Source organism: Styela clava, chromosome 6, assembly GCF_964204865.1.
Source record: "Styela clava chromosome 6, kaStyClav1.hap1.2, whole genome shotgun sequence".
NCBI lineage: Eukaryota > Metazoa > Chordata > Ascidiacea > Stolidobranchia > Styelidae > Styela > Styela clava.
The window spans coordinates 6,734,979-6,745,797 of NC_135255.1; the positions used below are offsets into that span (position 1 = coordinate 6,734,979).

A 10,819-nucleotide genomic window follows, 5' to 3' on the forward strand; every position below is an offset into this window, starting at 1 on the left:
GGGTTGAAAGTGCAAAATAAGTTATATTACAATATTTTGAGATTTTAGGATAGGGCTGTGCTTGCTACATTTGGTTACCATATTCTAATACTGTACTATAAAGATCAAATTAATAACAATTTCTGCTGATTTTTTTTTCAATATTATTATTAAGTGTGATTGTTTATAAAAACCGGAACTGAGTACTACTTTTTTTATTCAAAATAGTAAATTGGTAGAACACTATGTAGACTTAAATATCAGAATATAGTAGTATTCATAATTAGTTATAGCACGCTGGCATTAGTATATGGTATGATATAGCAGGAATAACACACAATAAACGATAATTCCACATGTATATATGGTTATATATCATAACTCTTCCCGATAGTAATCCATCACAGCCCTAATGCTGTAATATTTTGTCATCTTTGCCAATGTTTATAATACAGCAGCCTACAATAAGCAATACCTGACAAACACTGTAGTATACTTATGACAGCTGGTTTTAAAAAATTTTATTTCTTTTGAACCAGGCTTCTCACACAGGTGCTAAAACGTTAATAGAATTAAAGATAATGTGAACTAAAAAACTTAATGTCTGAATGTTACTCTACAAAAGCATCACTGCAGTATAACCGATGCATAATGCTATAATGTTCTCAAATTTATTAAATTTTGAAGCGAGCCGCGGGCTAGCCTACCGATACGGCGATCGCCAGCGTCTTTTCGCCAACAGCCAGACAACCAAAGAACAGTGTCAGCGATAGCCGATTACTCAAATTTATCAATTTACAACACTTATAGTCTGATAGTATACTACAGTAAGGTACTTTTGAGTAACGTTATCACATTAAGATTAAGATAAAACTATACGCTGATATCTGACGTTATATATCTACTGTATAAGTTAGATATATACAGTACAGCAGTACCCCTATACTGCTATAAACTATCGATTTAGATAGATACAGTTACTCAAAAAGCAGATAAGAGCGTACCTAGAGCGTACAGCAATACAGAAACATAACAGACTCTAACAGAAAACAATATGAATTCCAATTATTAACCAAGCAACTTAGATATCGAAAAAGAAATACCCCGCCGTAAAAACTCCGAAACTACGGAAGCCGTTTCGGCGGCGACGAGCGAAAACAATGATCACGCGACGGCTGGCAATTGTATTCATCCGCCAGTTGCGTCACTTTCGACGCTTTTCTCCTTTCTCGTTGACGAGAACGTCGCAGATAAGGGGAATATACGCCTGGACATTGGACTGCATACACGATGATTAAATTTTGAGAACAAATCTCGCCCAAAGAAATGTGCTTTCTATATCTTTAGTAGTCAAAATGCAATTGTTTGTTTACAACCGCAGCACTTTGCATGGGCATCAGTTCAATTACCATAAAAGGCATCGTCGCGCTATTGTCTTGTGTTGTAGCCTATTTTATTTAACATTTTACAATGCTTGGCCCGTTAATTGGCACATGTAAAGTGATATGTGTATATCTTTCACTCGCACCCCGCGCGTCGATATTAGCTCGAAAAGTGGGGGCACATGGGGCTGCGAAAGAAGAACTGAGATAACAGTCATGCATAACTGATAAGAAGCAAACGATATACTGAAATTGGTAGGCTACTTTATATTTCGAGATTTGAAAAAAATATATATATTTGAAATTGATGTATCTTAGAGGTGAACTTCCCGTCACATATGTCGCCATTTCGTTTTCAGTGCTTTTGATGAGTTGGGGGGCTACTAACTTCAAAAACGATTGAACAGTTTTAATTTGGCTTTTCAACACATTAAAATTTGACGACGCCATCAAATGTGTTACTGCAATAACGCCACATCTATGAAAGCACCGTCCCATCTGGGTAGTGGATGTGACCAACCTGCTTACGACCGCGATCGACTGAAATCTCGGCTCTGTGGGCGCATTTTAAACAAAATCGTCACAAAAATTTGTATTCATTATGTTCCATTTAATTTGTTAATTCAATCATGTAATTGTACCCGGAGTAAATTTTCATAATTTATTTAATATTTATTCGAATCATACAATTCAGATCTAAGGTCTGCGTAATTTTTAGTCGTAAAAGTTGGAAATTCTCAAAAATCTTTGCCCAGTCGGCTATAGGCTAGGGCATAGGCCTACATATTATCTAGACAGCGAAGAGTAAATATTCTCAAATCATGAATGTTACATGACTGCTCAAACTTCAGTATCTAATTTATCGTGGCGATCGACGTGTTGGCCATCCCTGTTATATAGGATTTAAACGGCATATTTACAGTCATACTGCATTGCGACTTTAAATTCTGAATTTAAGGCTATGCACCCCTGACCACGAGAATTTTGAGAAGGAAAAGTACATGTTGGTTCCCATTTTTCCATCGTTCTACCATATATTAAAGTTATAAAGCACTATGTGGGCTACCTCATACCTCAGATTTCTACGATCAAAAAATGGATTCTTGAATCTCACATTTTTGATTATTTAATTCTACCTTCTTTCCCACCGTATACACCCCAAAAAAACAGTCAGAATATTCTGGAAACGAATTTTACAACGAGAAGGAAGTTGCGGCAAATAAATAGAAACATGGATGATAACTATAATAAAAGATTAAAAAAAAGCAAATACAGTAGTAAAAGAATATTGAAGATAAAGAATAGAAAAGGAGCATCAGCGAATGGCAACGGAAGAAACATTACAAGACAATTTACAGATAAATAAAAATGCAACGGATGATGTAAATAAAAACAACGCATATTTGTTTTTGTGTAAATGTCACATGACTCGAAAACGAGAAAAATGGAATGAAACATGTTTATTTTCAACAAAAACAAGAATGCCAGCACGATTTTTTGCCCGACTCACTGCCATCTGGAGTAGATTGTCTGCTGCTGCGTAGAATGCTCAGCACCGAGTCCAACCGTTTTCTGGGTGTTTGCGGCAAAGATTTATTTTTTCCTTTCGATGTTCTTCTGTGTATCACACGAGTAGTCAAATGTTGGAAAACACGATGTAATCTGGCAACACTATTATTCGAAACCTCAGCAAAGCCTACACACTCTTGCCAAGAACCAACGATTCCTCGAACATATTCAGAAGAGACTTGCGTCCCTCGCGATTTATGAGTTTGATTTAGAACTTCGGCCGCTAAAGACATTTGCTTTTGGAATACGTTCCTCCTACGTGACCCATTACTTCGAGGACTAAACGAAAACGCAGAACTCAGCAAATGATCATTGCTCGCTTTTCTTTCCATAACTGGACTTTCAGACCAAGGGGATGCAGTAGGAGCAGTCACATCCTAAAAAAAAAAAAAATATTGTAAATTTGATGGACGTTTTTCCCGCCTTCATCACTGAGAAAATATTTTTAGATGTCATTTATCATATTGGCCAGGTCATTTATTGCACTGAAATAATCGGCCTAATTGAAGTTCAAAACTACGTATTGTCTGTCTCCAGGTGTAATTTTATATTCATTTTCAAATCAGTTTTCAGGAACTACATCAACTTACAATGTGGGTTCCAACTACTGCAATTGGAGGTAAAGAATCCTCTCCAACTAATCCTGTCATTCGTTTGTTGCTGTTTGTCGCAAGATGATAAGATGGGTCAACTCTTTTCTTCCTGCCGTTGTCCGGAGAGGGTGATTGTGACCTCTCCATACTAGCACAAGGGTGCCCTCTGACGGACAAAATTTTATCTCTAATTTGTTGCACGGTGTCAAAAGAACGTCCGTCTTGAACTGAGTAAACTAGAATGAATGCGTCGGCAGCTCTAATGGCTTCATCGTGTATTGTAGATTTCCCGTCTTGCTTCCGATAAATGAACGAAGGTACAACATTCCTGTAAAATGTGGAAAATGTTATTGTCTGAATTTTCCATGCCCCTTTCATGCCATATTACCAAGAGAGCAATGCTCAAGTATATGGGCACGAAAGTCAAACATATTAGTACGGGTATACAATTCACACAGAAGACTACGGGTATTGCATTCTTCGCCTGACTATCAGATAGCAGCAGACATGAGGGCGGAACCACCACAGGGTGCGCAATTTTTAGGTTTGATGCCTTTTTCACACCAATTTTATTTCGCCAATAGTAAAACGAGAATATCGGTCGGAGATCGAATACTTATCGATCTTAGATCGGTAATTAGTTAATAACTCGCTAATTATACGACATAATTAACCCAAAATCTATAGGCTTCTGGTCCGAGGTAAGATGCATGCACATGCAAAATTTGGAGCAGATTCAAGCACGCGTTCGCGAGATATCGCGTTCATCTAACAGACACACACACAGACACACAGACAGACATACATACATACAGACAAATACCTATCAATATACTTACCGATCTTAAGATCGATAAGTAACAAAAGAGCGCGGTAAAAAGGCGACAATGCTGTGGCAACGAAAAAGCGGTGTTTCGACGATGCGTTTCGGACACGTTTATGTGATTTATCTCTTTATTGAATTTATGGATATCATATATATATATATAATGCATATTTGATGCCATAAAAAATATACACAATCTCATTCTTTTCGGAGAGAAAGGTTTGTTAATTTTATGCGTAATAGTAAAATACGTACAGGGCCGTCACGTATGTACGAGTGACGCAAAACATTAAATAAAATTTTCAGGTCACGGAAAGTTGCGCCGATTTATGTACCGCGTGTTAATTTAGCAGTTTCAATCGATATGAGACGCATGACGATATGGTATAGAAAATGAAATCCTAATTTTTATGCTAAAATATTTTAGAATCATTTTACATTTCATCCTTCTTATATTTCCCTTTTCATTTCATAACTACAGTTTTAGTAGAAAGCCAATCAAGTAAAATGTTTCGTGAACCATTTTTTGAATGTTTCATTGTTACTGACAAGGATACACTGACCACTTCGGCTTGACCACCGCCGAGTACTAAGGCAACGTAAAACTAAACTGATAGATAATCCTATCTGAATCCGCTGTAATAAAACGGTAACGTAACATGCCATTCAGCCGAATTGATATCAATAAATCTATTTTGCTGCACGCCTCAATACCGAATATCCAGAAATAGATATTTTTCGCAAAACAATGCAACCGGAAGTAGACGTGTTTTCTGTTTATTTGACCTTCCGCCGACAAAAATGAGGAAATTTTCAAGCGTAATTCAGCGTTGGTAATATTAGGTCATTGTTATAAAATCGGAATAGGTAATAGGTGATGAACACGCTATTTAAATATTAACAGCAGTATCAAATAATTTTCACTATGGACTTTCTTAATTTGTTTATAAACTAATAGAGTGTTGCATCCATGTTAGACATCTTACTTATTCATTTTACATTTATAAAACCTAAATACTTCGGCAATTTATCTCTTGCTGAAACAGCATTAAAAGCTCTGAAGAATTGTTGTTGTTTTGTATCGTAACTCAGATGCATTTTCACAATGGAGAAGAAACTCCGATGTCACCTATTCTGCATAATGCAGCTAATGCAAACGTGTCAAATTTGCAAGCATTATACCTAGTGAATAGAATTGGATGAAATTATATATTTCCACAAAACGTTGGATTTGTACAACTACAGGTTGATCTCGTTCGTGACTGAAAGCTGTTATTTTTGCTATCAGGTCAGACCTTCCTGATTGCTGGAATATCACAAATAAGTTTATGTGTGGATTTTCCATTTAAATTTGTTTTATTTAGAAATAGGAATTCTGCTCGTCGAGACTGATTTATTTTGGTAAATTAATGCATTTACATTTGTTACTTATTGAACATCGTACTCATGAAATAAGGTGTAACAAAAAAGTCTAAACCTGGGTTTCTCAAACTGGGAACTCGAAAGAAGGGCACGAGCAAATGACCCCGTTAAGTACGTAAATTGACTGCAGTTTGTTCAATTATTTAATTATATTGCGCGCTGTAACAGTAAATGCCAAGCAGGGCCTTTGTCAACACTCGGATTTTCCCCGATCAAATCCTAATCTGACAGTTTATGTTTAAAAAGGTGCTCACATAATTAAAAATAGACATATTGTTTGTCTGTCAGGTAAGGGTTGCCACAACTTCTGTAAAAGCTGATTTCAACAAACTATGCAAAAACTCGAAATTTTAATAATCCCACTAAAATGTTAAATCAATAAAATTTTGCGTTGTGAGAACTTTTTAATTCGTTGTGTACACTGAAAAACTAAATTTTATGTGCGGCCCAGCTAAATGTCTGTTATAAGTTGGTTATATGACCCACCGACAAAGTATGTTGCACACCCCTGGTCTGAACAATCAACAATCTCCGTTGTATATGATTCTAGTATTGCATTTCGGGAAAAGAAGATAATTATCTTGATAACACCGCTAAATTAACATAAGGGTTATTATCAATTTATAACAAAATTACTCAAGATCGTATGGGCGCACTAAGGTCATGAAATCACCATAAATGTATAATGATACTGAGGTATGAGTGTATGCTGAGCATAAACCACGTTAAAAATAAATTGTTGTTACCGTGTAATCTAAGGTGAAAGTCCACGAAAAACACAGTTTCCTGGTAATCTAGCTCAAAAACAACTCCAATGCGTTTCATACGTGTTTATGTAATCTATATATAATCTGTGACGGAAGTCAGATTTAGGTTTCAAGTTTATCTAATTTTACAATAAACCGCTACAAAATAAAACCTCAAATGTTGACAAAATACTAAGCATTTAAACTCCATTTTGAACAGAATAATGAATATTAAAATGATCGTCTCATTCACCCATTCTAGTTCATTGCATTTTATTTATTACTTGGATCTTTGAAAATATTTTAGACGTAGCTTACATGGACTTGTTCGACTCTACAAAATTTTTCTTGTATCTTCTAGTTATGGGACTTTTCAACGTCGATACTGGGGGCCTTCGTCGTGGTGTCAGTCGTTGGGCAAGCCGTTGCCTCAAAGATTTACGTGGTGCGTACGTTCGTTTAAAACTGAAATTAAGAAATGTAGTAAGTATGGAAGGCTTTGAGCGCTCTTCAAGTTAAAATAAAATTAGGTATCAAAATTGTTGTATTTCGAAAATACAGTGAGGGGGTTTCCGCATATTGCAAACGACCAAACTTAACTATTATCAATGGCCATTGAAAATGTGAAATGAATGATTTGGCAAGTTTCGTATGAATACAGAAAATTCAGCTTAAAAGCATTTTTACATTGAATAGTATGTATGATAGATATATATAGGTGTACATACCTTGCAGTATCAGTGACTTTGATCATAGTCTTGAATTCATTGGTGTCTAATTCATTGTTATTTGAATTTTTTCGTTTATGATGTTTACCTTGTGCATTACGGAGTAACGTAGAGTTTTGCTGAAAAATTATATTTGAAATATAAGTAATAATAAAATCCCGTTAAACTAATGTAAATAGTGAAAATTTTGTATACAATTTTTGTTTGCAATATTTGAAACAAGCAGCATTTGGATTACATCAACTGAAAACATATTTTTAACTTTAACTACTGAAAATTTAAAATCAAATGTTCAATGAAAAAAACAGATTTTTTCATAATAACCACAACACAACCAACAACTATAGCAACAAGAACTATTCAGCAAATTGATTGACTTGAATTACTTCTAATCTATCGTCAGTCAGCATTTACGAATAATCTCAATGCTGATATTTTAATTTCTAAATTCATTTAATTATGTAAATCTAATATACACAATTTTCTTTTAGTTTGGTAGTAGTTGTATTCAATTACACGCCTTTTATGACAAAAACAATCTAATTAGAGACGAGACAGCAAACCTGAATGGCTTTAGTAATTTAGCACATTTTTAATCTTATTTTGTTCATAATTTCTTGTGAACAAATAATTTATCGATCCCGTAGAAATTGAAATAAACTTACTTGATCAGAAGAGTTGATGTCCATTTTCCAAAGGCATTCCACGCCTTCTTCTTTTGCTTCCGAATCCCATTTTTCTGATAGTTCTGTCAGATTCAACTCCTTGTAAAAGGAAGCTTCAATTGTGGGTGGACAACTCCCTCTGTAAGAATTAAAAAAATTGGGTGATTATTGTGACATAACATTACGAGAAAAAAACAGAGCAATGCGCAAATAAAGAAAGACAAAATACCGACACCGCACCTGTAGTATATATAAGTTATAGCTTTCATGGAGACCCTTTCATTTTTATTTACTGGAAATTCGGATGGGAGAATACGAAGAGAAAATATCTTTTGTTTTAAAAAAATAAACAGAAACAAATTAGCAGTAGACCGACCCTCTTGTAGTCAAATATAATACAATAATCATACTTACGCTTCGACTTTCTTCTCGTTTATAAACTGCAGGGTGACTGCGGTCTTCCCCACAGAAGAGCCGCCCAATATGACAATATTTACTGGCAACTTTGCTGCTTCAATAGATTCCCTGAAGGGCGCCATTAGTGAAACACGTATTTTGCAAATATTCTTCTCTTTTGTAAAGAGTATGAGAATTTATCCAGTATGAATATCTGTATAAAAATATTAAAATTTTATAATTCAGATTAAAAATTTTTTTGAACACATCCTTTTCGATATTTTCACATATATATATGTTCAATTTTATATAACCACTATTTATTGGCGTCTCAATCGAAATATATATAATAATGTAGCGCATCAGTGAACCTGCTTGCAAATATTGTACTATTTGATTCTCAACATTTAGGAAGGATTCGTGTCCTTGGTCTGATCCTTTCCTAACTTAAAAATACTTCATTTCTCCCAAAACTTTTTGTCTATATCACGTTATTGTTTTCCTCTCACTAGGGTATGTAAATAGTGTAGTTTATGCAATAGATAACCCCATGTGCTATTAATAATCATGATAATCATGTGCTATTTGTACAGTAACGTCAATTAAAAATAGATACAAATTGCAAGTTCATGTTGACCATGTAATGACAATACTTCTATTCTGATAGTTTCCGGTTCAGTCAGTAGGGTTCCATACCTAATAAAGTGATCAGGATATTTCATAACATGCAGCCGTACGCGAGTATCAATTAGGAATTGAACAACATATACACTCCTTTCGTTTGACATAGAAGGATAGACAAGGCCAAGTAAAATCGCAAATCTAACGTGACCTAAGCATGCCATAGCTTTCCCTCGTGTCATGCACATATTGTTACATCTCAAAAAGTGCTTATTATGCCTTTAAGTCTTTTACGTCTTAAAAGTTCTGTAAATAAAGCGGAAGAATGCATCATGACATTGTTTTAGTCGTTTTTATGCGATTCTGGTGTATTTGTCTTGACAAGTCAGGAATTTGCGTCATTGAGTCTTTGTTGCCTATTTCTCATTTCTACAACAATGTATGGAAATATATTTGATGATCGAAGCCCGGAAAGTCGACGTGAGTCATTTCTACAACAATGTATGGAAATATATTTGATGATCGAAGCCTGGAAAGTCGACGTGTTTCGAAGATTATAACTTGGATATTGTGCAAATCATATTCATTTTTCAAAACACAGACTGAATAACATGTCTTTAGGTACGTTACGCATATTCGTAATGGCGATTGAACGTAAGTCACGCAACGAAAATCCCATCATGGACAACAATTGCAGATATAACCTTCCAGTCCGCTACACTAACTTAATCAAATCGACTACAATCACAGCTAAACGTATGAAGCACACCACATATATATATATAAGTTTTCACATATAAGTTTTTTCTCGACTGGGCCACAACATACTGATCGGAAACACTGCGGACAACATAACAATTTGCCTCCATACAAGAGAGATCCGTTCCGTCCATCATTGCTATATATATAAATGAAGACAAGAACGTGCTATTACCCACAGTGGTGTGATCTGCAGCTATTATTAAGTCATTAATATGTAAATTTATGAATAAGAACTGTATGAAATTTGAACCTGTTTTATAACAATCTTAATTACAGTCAACACTCAGATGTGCTTGAAACTGAGCCTGAAATTTACGACTATGCTTATTGATTGAAATTTCGTCTGAATATGCTTCTTCAGTCACCTGCATAACTGTCAAGACGCTTAATTTCTTAGTAAAACATAAATAAGGAAATCTTTTAATTATAGTTACTCATATCACGAGTAATAATGTTGTGAAATGCGCACGAGGTGGTGTAATACGATTTGGAGTCGTTACATGAGTATTTTATCTAAGTTGCGAACTTCTATGAATTATATAACCCTAGCTATACCTGTTGGTGTTGACTAAATACATCACTGAGTGGATTTTTCATATTTGATTCACAATTTTTGCATTTAATTTAAACCACATGATTGGTCAACTGACTTTATTTAATCATTTCCTGAAAGCCAATATCTAACCAAAATGGCCGTGCTTCAATGACGTCACCAACGAATGAAAACGTCTAGAAATATCTGCATAATAATAACATCCCTGACTGAGTAGTCACAGCAGACTGCAAAAAATAGAAACTGGTTTTCAAAGTCCAAAAGAAACTAACACAACAAGAACGGCCTACTTTCATTTTTTTTTTCAATTCTATAGAAAAAATATGATATATTTAAACGTTATTCAATATATGGATGGGTATCATAACTAAATGACAAAAATAATGAAACACCGCGATATCGCATCCCCCGTCTTCAAATTTATAGATAAAACGCGCATCTGGTACAATTTATCTTTGGATAATGCTTGGCAATGTCCAGATTCTGTTGAATAATATTCTTGAAACTAATTCACGTTGATCGATTAAGAATACCTTGCATCAGGAAATGTGACGTCAGTTGTTTACCACAAGATGTC

General features: G+C 34.9%; 1 protein-coding gene across 1 annotated transcript; it reads right to left on the minus strand.

Moving 5' to 3' along the window:
• Window positions 1-2,201: 2,201 nt before the first annotated feature.
• On the minus strand, window positions 2,202-8,516 carry LOC120331203 (uncharacterized). The gene is made up of 6 exons (XM_039398271.2): window positions 8,325-8,516; window positions 7,911-8,049; window positions 7,246-7,364; window positions 6,836-6,982; window positions 3,521-3,851; window positions 2,202-3,307 (listed from the first exon to the last, which is right to left on the minus strand). Exons 1-6 carry the CDS (start codon window positions 8,447-8,449, stop codon window positions 2,828-2,830), a joined length of 1,341 nt encoding a protein of 446 aa, XP_039254205.2. The 5' UTR covers window positions 8,450-8,516; the 3' UTR covers window positions 2,202-2,827.
• Between the last annotated feature and the right edge of the window lie 2,303 nt (window positions 8,517-10,819).

Excerpts from the sequence above, each read along its gene's own strand:
- LOC120331203 (XM_039398271.2), bottom strand. The coding sequence starts at position 8,449 with ATGGCGCCCTTCAGGGAATCTATTGAAGCAGCAAAGTTGCCAGTAAAT. Across the intron at positions 7,365-7,910 it reads ACATCAACTCTTCTGATCAA|CAAAACTCTACGTTACTCCG; the intron begins GTAAGTTTATTT and ends ATAATTTTTCAG. Across the intron at positions 3,308-3,520 it reads CAGTAGTTGGAACCCACATT|GATGTGACTGCTCCTACTGC; the intron begins GTAAGTTGATGT and ends TTTTTTTTTTAG.